Source organism: Oncorhynchus nerka, linkage group LG12 (genome assembly GCF_034236695.1).
Source record: "Oncorhynchus nerka isolate Pitt River linkage group LG12, Oner_Uvic_2.0, whole genome shotgun sequence".
Classification (NCBI taxonomy): Eukaryota; Metazoa; Chordata; class Actinopteri; order Salmoniformes; family Salmonidae; genus Oncorhynchus; species Oncorhynchus nerka.
The window spans coordinates 50859448-50880842 of record NC_088407.1 but is presented as its reverse complement, the minus strand read 5'-3'; the positions used below and the strand labels follow the sequence as shown (position 1 = coordinate 50880842).

At 43.8% G+C, this 21395-nt stretch overlaps 1 protein-coding gene and 1 pseudogene across 1 annotated transcript; both read left to right on the top strand.

Annotated features, from left to right (window-relative positions):
* The first annotated feature begins 696 nt into the window (after positions 1 to 696).
* On the top strand, positions 697 to 2841 carry LOC135574182 (general transcription factor II-I repeat domain-containing protein 2-like; annotated as a pseudogene).
* Positions 2842 to 10838: 7997 nt separating this feature from the next.
* On the top strand, positions 10839 to 21106 carry LOC115138330 (14-3-3 protein beta/alpha-1-like). The gene is made up of 6 exons (XM_029675083.2): positions 10839 to 10925; positions 11674 to 12120; positions 18879 to 19002; positions 20164 to 20327; positions 20673 to 20768; positions 21003 to 21106. The coding sequence occupies exons 2-6, from the start codon at positions 11827 to 11829 to the stop codon at positions 21075 to 21077; spliced, it is 753 nt and encodes a 250-aa protein (XP_029530943.1). The 5' UTR covers positions 10839 to 10925; positions 11674 to 11826; the 3' UTR covers positions 21078 to 21106.
* The last annotated feature ends 289 nt before the right edge of the window (positions 21107 to 21395 follow it).

Genomic DNA, 21395 nt, shown 5'->3' with positions numbered 1-21395 from the left:
TCGCACGCTTATGTGAGAGCTAGCTCTGTTCCATTGCATTTCTACAGACAAAGGAATTCTCCGGTTGGAACATTATTGAATATTTATGTTAAAAACATCCTAAAGATTGATTCTATACTTCGTTTGACATGTTTCTACGACCTGTAATAGAACTTTTTGGACTTTTCGTCCGTACTTTCCGCTGGACTTGCACGCGCGCTGTGAGTTTAGATTTGTTTACCAAACACGCTAACAATAGGAGGTATTTGGACATAAATGATGAACTTCATCAAACAAATCAAACATTTATTGTGGAACTGGGATTCCTGGGAGTGCATTCTGATGAAGATCATCAAAGGTAAGTGAATAGTTTTAATGCTATTTCTGACTTCTGTTGACTACACAACATGGCGGATATCTGTTTGGCTTGTTTTGGTCTCTGAGCGCTGTACTCAGATTATTGCATTGTTTGCTTTTTCGGTAAAGCTTTTTTGAAATCTGACACAGCAGTTGCATTAAGGAGAGGTTTATCTAAAGTTCCATGTATAACACTTGTATTTTCATCAACATTTATGATGAGTACTTCTGTAAATTGATGTGGCTATCTGCAAAATCACCGGCTGTTTTTGGAACTACTGAACATAACGCGCCAATGTATACTGAGATATTTTGATATAAATATGAACTTTATCGAACAAAACATACATGTATTGCACATATGTCAGAGTCAAGGCCCGCGGGCCACATCCGGCCCGCAAGAAGGTTTTTTACGGCCCCTGGGATGATCTTGATTTATTATTAGAACCGGCCCGCAGCAAGCCGGCAGCCCGCAGATCTTTTACACGCACCAATACTACATTTCCCACAATGCAAAGGTGACGCACCGAGCAGTAGGCTGCTTCATTTCAATATTTATTGGCACAGCAGTCGTCAGCATCACAGTAAAATTAACTTTCAGATACCCATCAAAAATGGCAAAACGGAAGGTGGATACTGAGAACCGGGGGTTTCAAACAAGGTGGGAGTCGGAGTATATGTTCACGAAGGTAGCTGGAAAACCTGTGTGTCTTCTGTGTGGAGAAAGTGTGGCGGTACTGAAAGAGTATAATCTGAGACGACATTATGAAACGAAACACGCGGACAAAAACAAGAATATGGACATGGAACAAAGGCTACAAAAGGCAGAGGAATTAAAACGAGGCCTCAAATCTCGACAGGCTCTGTTCAAAAAAGCCAAATCACAAGGCCAGGCTGCTGTCAAGGCCAGTTTTATTTTGGCAGAAGAGATCGCTAAATCAGCCCGGCCATTTACGGAGGGGATTTCATCAAAAACTGCATGATTAAAGTTTGTGACGAAGTTTGCCCAGAAAAAAGGCAACTCTTTTTAAATGTGAGTCTGAGCAGAAACACCATTGCCGAGAGAGTAGACCAGTTGTCCATCAATCTAAAAGAGCAGCTTGTGAAAAAGGGAAAAGATTTTATTGCATATTCCTTGGCTGTGGATGAGAGCACCGACATTTCTGACATTGCCCAGTTGTCAATTTTCATCCGCGGAGTGGACTCCAACCTAAGCGTGACAGAGGAGTTTTTGGCTTTACGTCCTATGCATGGCACAACTACGGGCATGATTTGTATGAAGAGGTGTCAAGATGTGTAAATGAGATGGAGCTGCCTTGGGAAAAACTCGTGGGTTTGACAACCGACGGAGCACCTGCGATGTGTGGACACAGGAGCGGACTGGTGGCGAAGATACGGGAAAAGATGCAAGAGGAAAACGCGACAGGTGAGCTGACAGCTTATCATTGTATCATACACCAGGAAGCGTTGTGCGGTAAAGCCTTGAAAATGGAGCATGTAATGAGCATCATCACGCGCACAGTTAACTTTATCAGAGCCAAAGGTTTGAATCACCGCCAGTTCAAGGCATTTCTGACGGAGTTAGAAACGGAGCATGGTGATTTGCCTTATCACACAGAGGTGCGATGGCTAAGCCAGGGAAAGGTGCTTCAAAGATGTTTCGAGCTTCGTGAGGAGATTTGTCTGTTCTTGGACAGCAAAGGGAAAGACACAACACAACTCCGAGACGAAATGTTTCTGTGTGAAATGGCTTTTCTGTGTGACATTACGAGTCATCTGAATGCAATAAACTTGCAGCTGCAGGGTCGGGATCGTGTCATCTCTGATATGTACAGTACAGTGAAGGCATTTAAAACCAAACTGACTCTGTGGGAGACGCAGATGCGGAAAGAAAATTTGAGCCACTTTCCCAGCTGCCAGACCATGAAAGAGAAGCTCTCTACCAGTGCGTTCCCGAGCACACAGTTGGCTGATAAAATAGGTATGCTTGCCGCTGACTTTCGACGCCGATTTGCTGACTTTGAAGCACAAAAAAGCAGGTTGGAACTGCTCGGTAACCCATTTGCTGTTGACGTGGAAAGCTCACCACCAAACCTCCAAATGGAGTTGATTGACCTCCAATGCAATGATGCACTGAGGGCAAAATATGCGGCAGTGGGTGCTGCGGAGTTCGCCCGTTTCCTCCCGGCACAATGCCCCAGCTGCGCATCCAGGCTGCTCAAACGTTGTCTATGTTTGGCAGCACATACCTGTGTGAACAACTGTTTTCTTTGATGAACCTGAACAAAACATCACACAGAAGTCGACTTACTGCTGAACACCTCCACTCAATTCTGAGGATTTCTTCAGCTCAGAGCCTTACCCCGAACATTGATGAACTTGTGGAAAAGATGGGACACCACCAAGTATCACCTCAACCTCAAACAAGTGAACATTACTGTGCAATCACATATTTAGAGTTTTTACTCAGTTCAAGTTTAAAAGTTAAAATTTAATATTTGTTTTCACTGCATGTTACTTCTCCTTAAACAAAGTGTTGTTTTTGATTAATAGATTTTTGCACTTTATTTTTTGTATTTCAATCCAATTATATTTTAAAAATATTTCAGTTGAGTGGATGATAGAAAATTGCTATTATTGTTTTTTTCTTTGAAGTAAATTTAGCCCACTTTTGCTAAAATAGAAAATATAGTCTACTGATGGTGCCTTGAATACCGGTTTCTTTCATTTAATGTTCATGTTATGGGGATATTTATATAAAGGAAATTTGTCTTTTGTGTCTGTTGAAAATTAAAGATTACTGACAGAGCCATAAGAAAATATTGCTTTATTTATCTGATCATATTGTAATATATTTGTTAGGTTTTCAGTAGGTTCAATTAGGTTCACTAGACTATATGCGTCATTTAAAAATTTTTCAATGAACATTCGAACAGTCCGGCCCTCGTCTTGTAGCTGATTTTTTTATTTGGCCCTCCGTCCATTTGACTTTGACACCCCTGATGTATTGTGTAACATGAAGTCCTATGAGTGTCATCTGATGAAGATCATCAAAGGTTAATGATTAATTTAGCTCTATTTCTGCTTTTTGTGACTCCTCTCTTTGGCTGGAAAAATGGCTGTGTTTTTCAGTGTAAAGCCTATTTGAAATCGGACACTGTGGTAGGATTAACAAGAAGTGTATCTTTAAAATGGTGTAAAATGTTTGAGGAATTTTAATGATGACATTTCTGTTGTTTGAATTTGGCGCCCTGCACTTTCACTGGCTGTTGTCATATCGATCCCGTTAGCGGGATCTCAGCCTTAAGAAGTTGCAGTTGGAGGCCACGAAGGAGTGCTGTATGGCGTTGAAGCTCGTTTTGAGGTTTGTTAGCACAGTGTCAAAGGAAGGGCCAGATGTATACAGAATGGTGTCGTCTGTGTAGATTTGGATCAGAGAATCACCAGCAGCAAGAGCGACATCACTGATATATACAGAGAAAAGAGTCAGCCCGAGAATTGAACCCTGTGTTACCTCCATAGAGACTGCCACGGGTCCGGACAACAGGCCCTCCGATTTGACACACTGAACTCTATCTGAGAAGTAGTTGGTGAACCAGGTCAGGCAGTCATTTGAGAAGTCAAGGCTATTGAGGGTGTCGATAAGAATGCGGTGATTGACAGAGTCGAAAGCCTTGGCCAGGTCGATGAAGACGGCTGCACAGTAATGTCTCTTATCGATGGCGGTAATGATATCTTTCAGGACCTTGAGTGTGGCTAAGGTGCACCAATGATCAGCTCGGAAACAAGATTGCATAGTGGTATAGTAGAAGGTACGGTGCGATTCAAAATGGTTGGTGATCTGTTTGTTAACTTGGCTTTCAAAATTTTAGAAAGGCAGGTCAGGATGGATATAGGTCTATAACAGTATGGATCTAGAGTGTCTCCCCCTTTGAAGATGGGGATGACCTTGGCAGCTTTCCAATCTTTGGGAATCTCAGACGTTTTGAAAGATAGGTTGAATAGGCTGGTAATAGTGGTTGCAACAATATCGGCTGATCATTTTAGAAAGAGAGGATCCATATTGTCTAGCCCAGCTGATTTGTAGGGATCCCGATTTTGCAGCTCTTTCAGAACATAAGCTGTCTGGATTTGGGAAGCGGGGGGGGGGGGGGGCAAGTTGCTGGAGTGCTGAGATGTTGGCAGGGGTAGGGGTAGCCAGGTGTGGCCAGCCGTAGAAAAATGCTTTTTGAAATGATAGATTATCATAGATTTATAGGGGTGACAGTGTTTCCTATCCACAAGTGCAGTGGGCAGCTGGGAGGAGGTGCTCTTATTCTCCATGGACTTTACAGTGTACCAAAACCTTTTGAAATTGGTGCTACAGGAAGCAAATTTCTGTTTGAAAAAGCTAGTCTTTACTTTCCTAACTGACTAAGTATATTGGTTCCTAACTTCCCTGAAAAGTTGCATATCGCGGGAGCTATTCGATGCTAATGCCGAATGCCACAGGATGTTTTTATGCTGGTCAAGGGCAGTCAAGTCTGGGGTGAACCAAGGGATATATCTGTTCTTAGTTCTACATTTTTTGAATGGGACATGCTTATTTAAGATGGAGTGGTCGATTAGAAAGGCCTGCTCGCTGAAGTGTTTTAGGGAGCGTTTGACAGTGATGAGGGGTGGTCATTTGACAGCGGACCCATTACACATGCAGGCAATGAGGCAGTGATCGCTGAGATCCTGGTTGAAGACAGCAGAGGTGTATTTTGAGTGCAAGTTGGTCAGGATGATATCTAAGAGGGTGCCCATGGTTACGGATTTAGGGTTGTACCTGATAGGTTCCTTGATAATTTGTGTGAGAGGCTATCTCTGCAGTATATTGCAACTCCACCCCCTTTGGCAGTTCTATCTTGTCGGAAAATGTTATAGTTACGGATGGAAATTTCAGGAGTTTTGGTGGCCTTCCTAAGCCAGACACGGCTAGGACATCCGGGTTGGCGGAGTGTGCTAAAGCAGTGAATAAAACCAACTTAGGGAGGAGGCTTCTAATGTTAACATGCATGAAACAAAGGCTTTTACGGTTAAAGAAGTCAACAAATGAGAGCGCCGGGGTATGGGAGTGATGCTGGGGGCTGCAGGGCCTGGGTTAATCTCTACATCACCAGAGGAACAGAGGAGAAGTAGGATAAGAGTACGGCTAAAGGCTAAAGGAACTGGTCGTCTGGTGCGTTCGGAACAGAGAGTAAAAGGGGCGGCAGGGTAGCCTAGTGGTTAGAGCGTTGGACTAGTAACCGGAAGGTTGCAAGTTCAAATCCCCAAGCTGACAAGGTACAAATCTGTCGTTCTACCCCTGAACAGGCAGTTAACCCACTGTTCCTAGGCCGTTATTGAAAATAAGAATTTGTTCTTTAACTGATTTGCCTAGTTAAATAAAGGTACAATTAAAAGGAGCAGATTTCTGGGCACGGAAGAATAGAATTAAGGCATAATGTACAGACTGGTATGGTAGGATGTGAGTACAGTGGAGGTAAGCCTAGGCATTGAATGAGGATGACAGAGGTTTTGTCTCTAGAGGCACCATTTAAGCCAGGTGAGGTCACCGCATGTGTGGGGGGTGGAACAAAAGGGCTAGCTAAGGCATATTGAGTATATTGGGCTGGAGGCTCTACAGTGAAATAAGACAAAAATCACTAACCAAAACAGCAGTAGACAAGGCATATTGACATTAGGGAGAGGCATGTGTAGCCGAGTGATCATAGGGTCCAGTGAGTAGCTTGGCGAGCTCGAGGCGCGACGATTCAGACAGCTAGCAGGCCGGGGCTAGCAGGCTAGCAGATGGTCCTCAGGGGGACGTTGCAACGGAAGAGCCTGTTGAAACCCCTCGGATGGTTATGTTGGCAGACCAGTTGTGATGGATCGGCGGGGCTCCGTGTCGGCAGCAAAGATTCCAGGCCAATTGGCAAAAGAGGTATTAAAGCCCAGGAATTGTCTGATTGATCTCTTCGGCTAGCCGGGAGATGGGCCTAGCTCCAGGCAAGCTCCAGGCTAATTGGTGCTTGCTTCTGGACTGAGACGTTAGCCAGGAGTAACCACTCGGATAGCAGCTAGCTAGCTGCGATGATCCGGAGTAAAGGTTCAGAGCATGCGGTAGGAATCCGGAGATGTGGTAGAGAATAAGCCATCTGATATGCTCTGGGTTGATATCGCACTGTGCCGACTGGCAGGAATTGAACAGGCTGAGGCTGGCAGATGTCCGAGTTAACGGTGATGACCGCTAGCAGTGGCTAACTGACTACTAGCTAGTAGCTAGTTAGCTGGCTAGCTTCTGAAGGGGGTTCTGGTTCTAAAGTATAATAAATTGCAGATCCGTACCACATTGGGTGAGGCGGGTTGCAGGAGAGTATGTTCAGTCCGTAGATGGAAATTGAGATTAAAAATAAAGAAAAAAATATATGAAATATATATGAAGAAAAACAATATATACATAGGACAGGACAAGACAAACAAAACAGACATCCGACTGCTATGCCATCTTGGAAAAAACATTTGAATCAACAGTCCACAAAATAATGCTCTGTTCACTATCAACATTACAGTACATTTATACATTATTTTATGTAAATTACAATATAATTTCTTGAATTATAGTCTGAGGTGGAATTGGGAATGGAATGCATGGGGATAGAGTTCCTAACATGAAAATCTCAAAGGAAACATTTTCACTTGTATATATATTTTTAATTATTGTGACAGTGTTGAGTTCTTCTCAATGTAATTGTCCCAATTCCACCCCTTATTACAGTGACCCTAGCTCACACATAGCCCATTTACACACTGGGCCTACTGCCAACATTACGTAAGTATCCACAGATTCAAGATATGGTCAAGATACGAGGCCTCCCACTACTTTATAGGCCAATCTCTATCAGTCATCATACACTGAAACTAAACTACAGTAGGCCTGCCCTACACCTAACCCCACCCACAGGAAAACTACACTGAAAACCGTAAGTACATTGGGTTGGGCTGGTTTTTATCTTATCTATCTTCAGTAAATCTCCACCAGGATTTTCAGGTTGTTAATTGGAACTCAGGGCATGAATAGTGCAAGAGACTTTGGCTTATGTGCTATGTAAACAACGCACTAAAGCAGCGCTTCCCAAACTCGGTCCTTGGGCCCGCCCTTGGTGCATGTTTTGGTTTTTGCCCTAGCACTACACAGCTGATTCAGATAATCAAAGCTGGATGATGAGTTGGTTATTTGAATCAGCTGTGTAGTGAAATGTGCACCGGGGGGCCAGGCCCGAGTTTGGGAAACCCTGTCTAAGGACTGCACCTTTGCCCTCATTTGTTGTGAAATCAAGTCACAGTCTTTTCACAATGGTCCTAGCATTAAAACATGATCTCTTGTTATGCCTCACAGGCCACTAAAGCCACTTCTGTAATCCTACTCCCACACATGAATCCATCATGCAGCTACTGAATATAACCTATAATCAGTACTCAGCCTTTGCTTTGGCCTCGGTTTCTCCGCGACTCTCACACCATGCTACAGTATATCGCCTGTTTAGTAGTTTCTTTAAAATGACAAATACAATGTAGAGGCGTTTGGGTTCATGTTTTTCCCACTTTATTTTGATCTTCTTTTTTGCCTTTTCACATGACAGACACTCCCAACTGACATCAGGCTTCACACAGAGCCAGGAGGCAAGAGGAGAGAAGCCAGCCAGCCTCCAGACAGCGTGAGACAGTCTGCCCAGTCATTATGAGCAATAAATAGCAGGACTAGGCGGCAGTCAACCGTGAAGAGGAAAAGAGTCAAAATAAAGCATGATGGACGCAGTCTGAGAGCAATATCATCTCCATTATTTCCCTTATTCATTATTCTCACAAATCTTTCAGTCTTTGTTTCTGTTGTTGTTGAAACACCAATAAAAAGGCATTCATGGAAAGCTAATTCCAACAGGAGCAAAGATCGTGATTGACTGAAAAGATGCTCTTAATATTCCATGCATCTTCTCTTTTTCTCTCTCTCGCTCTCTCTGCCTCCCTCCATCTCTCTCTCTTTGTCAATTTGGACAGGTCATCGGAGACTGATTGCCATGACTAAGATCCCAATTAGGCTGACTGCTGCTGGTGGCTTAAATAATGGAAGGTTACCTTGGACATTTATGACTCAGCAGCACTTTCGGCTTTAAATCAAGCCTTGTCGTCTATTGGACTCATATCCATCCTGTCTATCTGTACAGGCAGTGAGAGTCAGTAGGACTGTTGCCAGGCAGGCAGGTTTCAGTAGAGACGAACAACACCCAAGGGCTTCTCTGACTTACGTAACCCTATGCCTGCCTGTTCAGTTACTGAGCAGCCTTTGGAATCTACTTTTCATACTGGAGGTGAGACGGGGTGGCGGTCACACTAGTGCTGAGGGTAGATAAGGGGAATGTATGCAAGAAGGGGAAATTGAAGATGGCCGTTCAGATGGCCGTTCATCACTAAGCACACATGGAGCCTCACAAAAAGCAAGCTGTGTTTTGTGCTTGAGGCAATAGGCATAGCTTAAATCCAGTTTTTAGAAAACCTTGCTGCTTCTTCTCTGCTTCCTCTTCATTCACTTAATGCCCTGTGGGTAGCCTCCTCAAAAACAGAATGCAAAGGTGTTTGATAACCATTTGTCCAAAGAGGCCAGAAAGGCAAAAGGCCCAAATGTAATTGTAATCATTTCACTGTCTATGACATCATCTTCAAATCTGTCATATCTCTGCAAAATCATATAGGTTGTGAATAAGCCTACATTTAGCAGACAGATACTGCCTTGAAAGCAAAGATACATCTATAGGGAAATGAGTCAAGATTCAGGGCAAAAAGAGTGCCTCCCTTCTCTGTTCAGTCATGGGGTTCTAGACTTACAGGGCGTGTGAGGGGACATTCCAGACTTGTAACTTATCCATTTGTGAAGCCACTGTAAAGAATCACCCTAATGGCCTACAGGCCCTTTTCCCTCAAACAATCAAGAACACCCAAACCAACCCCATGAAATCATAGGGACTGCACTATCTATCACAGCGAAAGTGTCAGGACTGAGCTGAGCATGAAGAAATAATTAACCCACAAAACACGTTCATCATCTAGGCCTACCTATAACATCCCGTGGGATATGCGTAGCCTTGTCTCAGTCAACCAAAATCACAGCAGTGTAGCCTACTTCAAAGTCTACAAAATCACAGTTTTTTTATGATGAATGGACATGGCATTGATGTGCTGTGTTTTCCACTGTAGATTGTTCCCATGACACTGTGTGAGACCATTCAGGGCCCTTCTGGGAGACTGCAAGCCTTTCATTTCAGCTAATGCATGCTGCCAATTATCGGACAATAAAACCACAGGGCAGACAGACTCAACAGAGACAAACAAAATGGCTGCTGAAAGTTGCTAATGGTGAGGGTGCAATGGGAAACTGTTTAAAAATAACACTAATAATAAAAAGATATGCTGGTTATATTTCTGAGTGGGGGAGGGGAATCAGTTTTGAAGAGAATATCAGTTGATCGGGAAGAAGAAGGACGCTGGACACTGGCCTCATTGAAAAAGCATATGATCAATAAAATTTACAGGATGAGGTCTGAATTAGAAAAAGGATTTTCCAGATTACAACCCTGTTCGGCTGGTGTCAATGAAATATTTCTCAATAGCATATTCGATTAGACAGGTGGATTTCCCATGTCTGTGACCCCAGAGATGAGAGGAATGGCACTGAGTCCCGCGTGCCTACCGCCAGACCACTTCTACCACTGTGATGCTATTTTTTAGAAACCAAGCCACATATTATTAGGCAATCACAACAATCATAGCAAGTTATGACACAGAAGTCCCCTTTTCATCTAGGGGCTACAACTCATGGCCACAGGGGAAACAACATGAACACAAGGGGATGCAGATGACCCAGACAGTTGATCATCCAAGGCATAATATCACCATCAAGATTCAGGTACATTTCCCCATGAGTGTAATTAAATAAGGGAAAAGGCAATTCGGTATTTGACATAGCCAGGCCTATGTCACAAAGAATGTAATAAATTGGTCTGTGTACCCTATTACTGGCATCATGTGTTCTGTGCCGTGAACATTTTATTAAAGCCATCATTGCTTTAGTGAGCACTAATATGGGGTAATTTGGTCAAAGTTGTATGGCCGACATCACCCACAAAATCAAAGTTTCAGAGGGATAAAGGGTGGGAATTAGCAATATCTCGCGTGCCACGCCCGCCTCGTGCATATGGAAGTGGGCAGGAACTAAGGATAACCATGGCAATGGTGACGTCTTCTCCCTTGCTCTAATTGGAGGAAACCCCGTGGCCCTAGCCGCAGCCTACGGGCTAGTCGAACATGTCCCTGAACTCCCGCCCCCTTTCCCCTCGCAAAATAGCTACTGGCTAGTATCTCTGGAAACCATCGTTGACAGGTGAAAATGTATATTTCTGATTGGAAAATCATTCTCAGCTAGAGCCGCCCTAGCAAGTTTGGTTGAATTGCATCTCTGCTGGTTTTCCGCTCTGCCTCATACCAATCTCAAAAGCGGATCAATTCGGAGGAAGAAATCGGGACCTTAGAAGGTTAGAAAATTCAGAAATCCCATTTCAATCTTTTTTTAGTTTGCGATTTGTAAACGATGTTTATTTTGTAACCAAGCATGGTAACGTTGTGTTGTTGCAATCCATTCAAGATGAAAGGAGTGGCCCTACGCTAACGTTACTAGTTATCTTTGACTATTGTAGGCTAACGTTAGCTAGATGCTCATCTGGCGGGTTTATGTTAGTTTGTCTGGTCGAAGCAAGATGGATGCATCATTTTTGTTTTGCATAAATGTTAACCTTGTGGGGATGTAGCTAGGTAACTTTGTCTCTAGCGTTGTCTGTGGTAGCACTGTCTGGTAGTACTGTCTGAATGCTAGCTAACGTCGTTACAGTCAGCAACTGTGACCACTAACGTTAGTTTAATTGCCAGCCTAACTAACTATGATTGCTAATTAGTTAAATTTAGATGGTTAGCATAAAGCTAACTTTGAGTCTTTCTGGGTTAACGAACGTCAGCTAGCTACTGGTACTGTGTCACTAGCTAGCTGACGGCAGCGACCCATCGAATTTGACAGACACCATGTCCACGCGCGCACACAGCCGAATGTAACGGTAGCTAGCGCGTGTACGTTAATTCCAAGTTTGATTGCTCTGAAATGGTTATTTATATCGGCTTCAGTTTATAATACGCTGGTGCTAGTAAAAGTGCATTCACTACATTGGATCACAACCTCTTCCATAATAAATTGACTAACAGTGACATAAACCTCCTGTTTTACACTTGCAGGTTTTTGGTGGAATACTCCGGAGCACCCCCTACTCTCCATCTTGTACCTCCCAATTCAATTTATTCCCTGTTGCATTCCTGGACTCCTATTGTTTTTAAACCTTCCCTGGCGAGTCGAGATAAGGTTACACACTAAATAATAATAAAAAAACAATGGATAAAACGGATCTTATTCAGAAGGCCAAGTTGGCAGAGCAAGCCGAGCGCTACGATGACATGGCTGCCTCCATGAAGGAGGTAACGGAGCAGGGGGGCGAGCTGTCAAACGAGGAGAGGAACCTGCTATCTGTCGCATACAAGAACGTTGTCGGAGCACGGCGGTCGGCATGGAGGGTCATCTCCAGCATCGGACAGAAGACCGAGGGAAGCGACAAGAAGCTCGCAATGGTCAACGAATACCGGGAGAAAGTGGAGGGAGAGCTGAGAGATATCTGCAATGACGTACTGGTATGTAGTACCAGTACAGATGAATTCTGCTGGAAATGTTTGGTATATAAAGTGTGTGTTCACGTATCTGGTAATATGTAGGCAGGGTAGAGTGAAATTCAGTTGGTGTTACAGTAAACAAAAACGGTTGGAACCACTGGCCTAGAATACTGAATACACCCATCTCACCCTCTCACAGCTTGGAGCTGGGAAAGTGTGGTCACTAGTCAGACAATCAGTCACTGTGTTGCATCATTATATTGACAATGTATATGGATGTAAAATAATTACATGAAATACAAAGATATCATTTGAAATAGTTGATTAGTCATCTTTCTAGGTCTTTGAAGTGTTTGGTTAGTGGTCTTCCAAGACTGCCCTTGTCCTCTTGAGGCATATTTGAGTATCAGTGCAAGCACGAGACATCAGTAATTCACCCAGCCGTACTGCCACAGGAATCTCAACTCTATGCTGTCTAGATAAATGTGCTGAAGAAAAGGGACTCTTTAAATTATGAGCAATGCCTTCTCTGAGCAGTCAACACTACATTAAGTATGCTTGATTTAAGACATTGTTTGCTTAACAAAAGCATAGCTATGCAGATCTTTCCACTATGTTATCAGTCTACCAGGACTGGTTAAATTCTGTCGCAATTCAGGTTGAATAGCACATACAGTACCAGTCAAAAGTTGGAGACATACTCATTCAATGGTTTTTCTTTATTGTTTTATGATTTTCTACATTTTTAACACATCAACCATGAAATACCACACATGGAATCATAATCATGTAGGTAACCAAAAAAGTGTTAACAAATAAAAATATATTTTATATTTGCGATTCTTTGACGTTTTGCACAGCTTTGCATTCTTGGCATTCTCTCAACCAGCTTCTTGAGGTAGTCACCTGGAATGCATTTCAATTAACAGGTATGCCATGTTAAGTTTATTTGTGGGATTTCTTTCCTCCTTAATGCGTTTGAGCCAATCAGTTGTGTTGTGACAAGGTATTGGTGGTATACAGAAGATACCCCTATTTGGTAAAAGACCAAGTCCATATTATGGCATGAACAGCTCAAATAAGCAAAGAGAATTGACAGTCCATCATTACTTTAAGACATGAAGGTCAGTCAATGTAGAACATTTCAAGAACTTTGAACGTTTTTCAAGTGCAGTTGCAAAAACCAAGCGCTATGATGAAACTGGCTCTCATGAGGACCTCCACAGGAAATGAAGATTCAGTTACCTCTGCTGCAGAGGATAAGTACATTAAAGTTAACTGCACCTCAGATTGCAGCCCAAATAAATGCTTCGCAGAGTTCAAGTAATAGATACATCTCAACATCAACTGAGGAGACTGCATGAATGCCTTAATGGTCGAATTGCTGCAAAGAAACCACTACTAAAGGACACCAATAAGAAGAGACATGCTTGGGCCAAGAAACATGAGCAATGGACATTAGACTGGTGGGAATCTGTCCTTTGGTCTGATGAGTCCAAATGTGAGATTTTTGGTTCCAACCTCCCTGTCTTTGAGATGCAGAGTAGGTGAACGGATGATCTCCGCATGTGTGGTCCCCCCGTGAAGCATGGAGGAGGTGTGGGGGTGCTTTGCTTGTGACACTGTCAGTGATTTATTTAGAATTCAAGGCACACTTAACCAGCATGTGGACTACCACAGCATTCTGCAGGCAGCGATATGCCATCCCATCTGGTTTGCACTTAGTCCCACTATCATTTGTTTTCTAACAGGACAATGACACACAACACACCTCCAGGCTGTGTAAGGGCTATTTGACCAAGGAGATTGATGGAGTGCTGCATCAGATGACCTAGCCTCCGCAATCACCCGACCTCAACCCAATTGAGATGGTTTGGGATGAGTTGGACCACAGAGTGAAAGAAAGGCAGCCAACAATTGCTAAGAATATGTAGGAACTCCTTCAAGACTGTTGGAAAAGCATTCCAGGTGAAGCTGGTTGAGAGAATGCTAGAGTGTGCAAAGGGTGGCTACTTTGAAGAATCTCAAATATAAAATATATTTTGATATGTTGAATTTTTTGTTGTTGCTTACTACAGGATTCCATATGCGTTATTTCATAGTTTTGATGTCTTCACTATTATTATACAATGTAGAACATTGTAAAAATAAACTCTTGAATGAGTAGGTGTCAACTTTTGACTGGTACTTTATATACTTAAAAAAAAAAATCCTGAATTGACTCATTTGAAATGGAATTGACCTTTACTCTGGTCTCACGCTCAGCAGTGAGTGTTTCCCTGAACCCAACCATTAATTTATTTGATCTGTTAAGCATATCACACCTCTTATTTCTCTTGCTCTAAACAGAGACTAACATTAGATTGTTTCAATCCAATGTGGGTCAAATGTCATGTCCCACGATTGTCCACGAGTTCCTACAGTCTAAAATGGTGATCTGGCCCTGAGATGAGAAGGTAGTATTATATTTTCATCCTCTCTCCGGTTTCTTCCTGTTGGGAATGTCACACTGAACAATGGGGTTTAATGACGTGATGGTGCTGACTGACAAAGGTCACAAACCAGTGTGTCTGCATGGTAAGGTGTGTCAGAATGGGTGGTGTAGGCACTGGCGGACTACCAGTGGTGGCTGATCAAGGGCCGTGCTGTTATAGGCCTAAAACTGGGAGTGTGTGGGCGTGTGTGGGCTCCTCCTGTTTTGATATTCACATAGGGCCCGTGCTATCTTGTTCCTTGGGACATCCCTACCCTAAACACTACCCTAACCATAACCTTTACCGTAACCATTTAAAAAAATATATATCAACTGCAATTGAGTAGTGACGTCCCAAGGATCCCAGCTAGCACGGACCATTCGCATAGTTTCATCTGGCACATGAGTTGTAATGAAGCTAGCCAAGTGGAAGAGTTCATTCAGAATTGTGTAACATGACTTTCATAGCCCAGTTTGTTCAATAGGCTATGTCTCTCAAACTCACTAACCTAGCTTGCTAGGTGCAGGAAAATATATTTTTTGGTTCCCTTCCAATAATATTACTTGACTGTCACTTTCTACTACAGACTCTTTTTTTTCTTTTTTCTTTTTCTTTTTTTTTTTCCCTGTTTGTTTTTTTCAGGGGCAATTGTTTTCACTTAAATCCAAGCCTGTACTAGTGAATATGGCTGCCCATTTATTCCTATCTGGTCTTGATAGTGGATTAAGGGAGGATCTGGTGCAGGCTTAACTGTGAGGTTGAGAGAATTTCACTGAGCTGCTGGCCTTTAGACACACGGAGGTCTGAGATGAGGGGATTGGCTTGGGGGGGATGTTGTGGGCAGCGTTTTGTAAGCACGCTGGAGCCCAATCTAGCACTGAACCTTACATATAGGAATACCATTTAAGGCTTTATGACTGTCCCACATCTCTACTGATTTAAAAAAAATAAAGGTTGCAGTGTCCACTGATCAATTGTGAACATCTAGCCAGGGAGATATTCAAAGCATGTCATTGCCCCTGCCATTCTAATTGGGTTGCTGTTATTTACTCTGACCGATTATTAATGGTCGCCAACAGAGATTGAACATTTTTTTTTGTGGCATATATGCATAGTGGTTATCTATACGAGCAAGCAAACAATGGCAATCCCTATGTATGTAGGCATAACTGATAAGCAGCTAACTGTAGGCTGGGGTGTAGGTGTGCCTCAGGTTGGTTTAACCCCCCCTCTCTCCTTTCCTTTATGCCAGTGAGTCATGGTTATGTAAACCGTACAGATGGGCACATCTTCTGACCACACCTTACAGCTTCTCCACGTCTGTGCACTCGCCGCTCTCTAGTGTGTGTGGCTCTGACTCAGATGCCTGCCAGTGTTGACGGAGGGCGTGGTGGAGCCAGCCTATAAGAATGTTTATCTCGCTGCTTGCCTGAACTCGTCCCTTCTGCTTGGCGGCTGGCTATTGGTGCACGTAACCACCTATCTCCTCTCAGCTGACAGGCCTTGGCTTGACTGGGCTGAAGTAGGCCTGGATAACATGGCACTGATTTTCCACTGAGGTGATGTCATACTGGACTGGGTGGAACCCTTCTGCTGCCCACGGCCATGCAGACACTGCCCTTACCCACCCTGCATGTCTGCACTGTGTATGGGAATAGATCATGGAAGCTGGATAGTTACCCCCAATAATCACCACTCAATCTGTTAGAAACTACAGTTGATTGTGGTCAGAATCGGTTCACTTATAGTTGATTAGGCCGTGGCCATCGGCGCTGCCGTGAAATTGGAGGATGGTGCTGAGGATGGTGCAGGCTGTTTTCAGTGCTCCACTTTCAGGCATCGGTTTGACAGAACAGAACGTGGCCCACTACACAACAATCCAGGCTGGTCTCGTCTTCACATGTGAATCTAAGCTTGGCGAGACACATTTTTCAAAGTCAAACCTAGGTTGTCATGGCGACGGCCCACATTTTTGTGATCATTGAAAACCGGCCAGATTCGCACAGTAGTTTTTCGATGGACTAGCACAAAAATATGCTCATCCGTATGTTCACGATGATGCTCATCTCCAATAGAAGAGCACAGTACTACAGTACTACAATTAGTCGAACACTGGAGAATTTCACCATCAGCTCTTGTTAGGCCTATATCATAGCCGCAGATGAGATATAGGAGCCCGTTTTATTAAGCACAGTGCTATTGCCTGGGTCATTTATTAGGGCACACCGTAGCTAAATGTTTCCTATTGGACAGGTTCATGTAATTCCTCCTTGTTTCCTTCCGTTTGGTGCCTTGGTCTGTGTGAAACTAGGAGCGCTGTGTGAACTGAAGACAATGTGAACAACCAGGCCACTCGTCTGCAGGCAGGGTGATGTATGGGAAGGAATGCTTGGAACTTGAGACATTTGAGCGTGCCGTGTATCTAGACTAATCTCGTCTGTAAGTAGACTGGGTGGGAGTGGCTCGGGTAAGAGTGGGGGCAGGGCTGGATGAGCCCTGAGACACACCCACTTCGACTCACTGCCTTGTCAGTGTCAGTAGATGCCATTTTAGGTCTGTCAGCCTCTGCGGTGAACTCGTTAATCTGATATTTAAAACAAGTTAATGTGACTTAAACCCTTGGTCTCACTGACACAGATTTGCTGTAATCAGGCAGCAGTCAGGCACTTTTGGAGACTGATCCTGATGAGTTGGCCCTGGCTGGTTAGGCTCCTTCACGCTAACTAACTGACGATCGAGCATTCCAGACCTCCGTGTCAGGAGCTGATACATTTCTCTTACAGAAGGAATCTTGCCTTGGATTGAACCCCAGATGAAATCTAGGCCATAGCTCCTACTGTATTCCCTATACCCTCTTCAGTATAGTTAGTGTGTTGCAGATGAACTGGTCTGCAGTGATGCTGGAGTTTCTGCTGCTGCTGTGGGTTTAAATATAGATGCTGTTGGGTGCCTTGGAGTGCTATGTAAGCTGTAGCATACAAGCAGTGCTGCTCTTTCCCAGTTTTAGCCGGTGCATTCAGTCGCAGGTTTTTGCTTCTGAGACACGTTGATTCGATGGCTGTATCTGTTCCACTAAGACAGAGCGCTGGAACGAAAGGAGCCCAGAAGAATCTGGGGCAAAAGCCGGTCAGGAACCCGCAGGAGGCCTGGCCTCATTATGGACAAGTTGGAATGACTTGACGCAGTGCAAAACGCTGGCTCCCACCCTGCTTATGCTGAAACCACTGCTGCCTGCCCATATGCACAGCTAGGCTCTTGCTGTCTACTCCACTGGACTCGTGGTGGACTAGGGCTGGCACAAGTTACTGTATAACCGTGTAGTCGTCAGTTATGGATGAAGACTGTCATGAAAATAAAATAAAAACATTTGGGGGGGGGGGGGGGGGGTTGGTTAAGAATGAGCAGCATAATGAAGATTGGACGTCTGGGCGTTCGTGCTATACTCATGGGTACACTAGCAATGGCTGCCTGGTATTGTGATCATTTTCATGGTACTGTAAAATGTTCATTGAAGTGATAACCGATGTGGCTCATGCGATGGAATGCATTTTTTTTTTCTCTAACGTCTGAGTTAAATAAACAAATCACAGCACATCGATGGGTACACTTCCTGCTTTTACTTCCTGCTTTGCTCTTCGCAATGGCAGCCAGTCGCCCATTATGCTATCATTGACTTGAATGTTGACGCACATTCCAGTTATTCTATTGCAGCAGATTCAGTCAGGAGCTGAGAGGAGAAAATGTGCGGAGGGAAGAAAGAAAAACTTAGCGGTGACCACGGTCATTTGGCTGGCCAATTACCGTCATCCAAAATTCCTTGACTGTCACAGCCCTACGAGTGTATGCCTCCCTCGTGTGTGTGCAAATCCTGCATGGACATCACTCGCATGATGTCATCACATGAGGCTACTGAACTGGTCAATCACATTGGGTCACAGGCTCAATCACATTTTTTTCAGATAATTGCTATATGAATTTTGAAATGTGTGTTCATTGTTGTTACACCTCCTTGGTCCAGCACTGTCGCTAATGCTGCTCACCCAGTTTTTGTTGGATACATCACAGTTGTAACGGGAAGATTGAGGCTTCTTTGCCTACCGCTGGTATGGGAGGGTTTGGTTGGGAACTAGACTCACATGGTCATGTTTGGGTGTATGTGGCCTCAGCCAATCAGAATCAACCTTCTTTCTTTAGCCAGTCAGAGTATGTTAACAGGATTTCAATAATAAAGGAACATTGACTGTCAAATAGATGGAAGTTTGTGTGTGTGTGAACAAACAATTAATTCCTGTTTCCTTTGCACAGGAACTTCTGAATAAATATTTAATTGAGAACTCCACAAACGCCGAAAGCAAAGTCTTCTATCTTAAGATGAAGGGGGACTACTATAGATACCTTGCCGAAGTCGCCTCCGGGGATGACAAGACAGGTGAGCTTGAAATGGCCCCTCGAACTGATTACTGCATGAGTTTTTTGCCATGTTGGTATTTGCAAGCAATACACCTACATTTTAGATGTGTGAATTACTCTGAATGGGGTGGCAGGTAGCCTAGCGAGCTTTGGGCCAGTAACTGAAAGGTTGCTGATTTTGAATCCCCTAGACGACTAGGTGAAAAATCTGCCAGTGCCCTTGAGCAAGGCACTTAACCCTAATTGCTCCTGTAAGTCGCTCTAGATAGGAGCGTCTGCTAAATGACTAAAATGTAATAATCTCTCTAGCCCAAGTGCTACTCGAGCCAGATATGTAAAATATATCAACTTTTTTCTTTTGAAATCCCCCTTTCTCTCTCTCTCTCTCTAAATCCCAGAATGACATCTAAGTAGGCTTAAATGACTGTGTGGGGCATGAAGTAAATGTTCTGTGAAGTATAGACATTGTTCCTCGCAACCCTATAGAATTCGCCTCCCTCTGCTTGCGTAACAGCCCCAATATGAATCTCCCCTCCGAGTCACGTCCTAATAAAGACTCCTTTGATCTGCACTATTGCAAGACTTCCTTTAGGACTCTGGCGCGTGCCGTTGTTCTACAGTCTGCGAGGAGGTTAAAATGAGGCTTTACGAGGCTCTGCTTTAAACTCCGAGCCCCTCGTGCAGCAGCCGAAATAGAACGGCACATTTTGTAACGGAGCTGGAAATGGTGTCAAGTGAGGCGTCGCACACACTCGCACGACCGCAGGGAGCCGTCTCATAGGAGGAGACGAGGAAGAGGGGAGGGTTCTAGCCTACTGTAGGGGCCTCTGAGACTCCCGCTGGCACCCATTGTGTGACGCACGCTAAAGAGAACTCTATGCCCAGTTATAAGCATGTGCATTTCAAGTGAGGTTTGGACAAAAGGAAATCAATGTGCCACTCGACTGCTATGTTCAGTTGCTTATTGCTGAGAACATGTCACACAGAATTGTCCAATAGTACACTTGTAGTCTTTTAACCTAACACCCACTAGCCTATATCATAATCGCTACAGAGTGAATTTGAGTGAATCAGGCTTCAGTCAGTCTCGAACTTGGTGTTAGTCGAAATAAGAGTCCAGTAGGGTGTCTCACTACCATTTTCCTCCAATAACGTCCACTTTGATCTGTGTGCTCCCCAGCGACCATAGAGAACTCTCAGGAGGCTTATCAGCAGGCGTTTGACATCAGCAAGAAGGAGATGGACCCCACGCATCCCATCCGCCTGGGCCTGGCCCTCAACTTCTCAGTCTTCTTCTACGAGATCCTCAACTCCCCAGAGAAGGCCTGCTCACTGGCCAAACAGGTCAGTCCAGCCTCACCCCTCTGTTCTTGTACCGTTTTCTTTAGATCTGGAGACTTAGTTTGAAATGTAGAGAAGTTCCATGTGTTATCTGCTTGTTCTGTCAGAATGAATGATAAAGTGGTGTGTTTTTGAATTGCTAACTCGTAGGTAAGTGTGTGAATGGGTTGACTGTTATGTCTCTTCTGGAAAAATGTATTTCAATGAGCAATACCAAGTAGATGGCTTAATATCTGTGCTGGACTTTGCCGGGGGTTTATTCCTATCTATAGTAGCTTGGATTTTGCACAGTTAATCTACTTTGAAGCTTGCCGTGTAATAAATGTATATATTTTTTTGTGTCTCGAGGCATTTGACGACGCCATCGCAGAGCTGGACAAACTGAACGAGGAGTCCTACAAAGACAGCACTCTCATCATGCAGCTGCTCAGAGACAACCTGACAGTGAGTTCCCCTTCCCTATCTGCTCTGCCATGTTCCTTATTCTAGTCAATATTTACGGTCTGTTAAATGAAACTTTAATGTTTTTTTATTTTTTATTGTCGAGATGGTATGATTATGTTCACTTATAAGAGTTCATTTGGAAGACTGTCTGCATGGGTAACGAGTTGTCTACGAACAAGTTTTTGTCTTTTGGCAAACATTGACGTTAAAAACACATTTGTCTCTTTCTCCCAGTTATGGACATCCGACAACGCTCCCGAGGAAGGGGAAGGCGGAGAAGCCGGCGAGGCCGGAGAGACCGAGAACTGAAACTGAGTCACATCTCTCCAAAAAAATAACCTTTTTACACGTCTCCATTCCTTTATTGCTCCACTTCAAACTGATTCTAGCGATGAAACCCATTACTGAAAAAACTGCGTATGGAAATTCCAAAGTCATTTGTCTTTTCACATTGCAGTTTTTGGACAAAAAACAAAAAAGATTGACTGGAGAGGGGGAAAAAAACCTCCATTCCTTGGTTTGTGTTCATCCTGGCCTTCCATATGTGCAGTTTAGTTTCTGATGTTAGATCATTATGAATAGCTTCACCTCTTTGTATCAACGTTTTAGTCTAAAATAGAGGAAAAA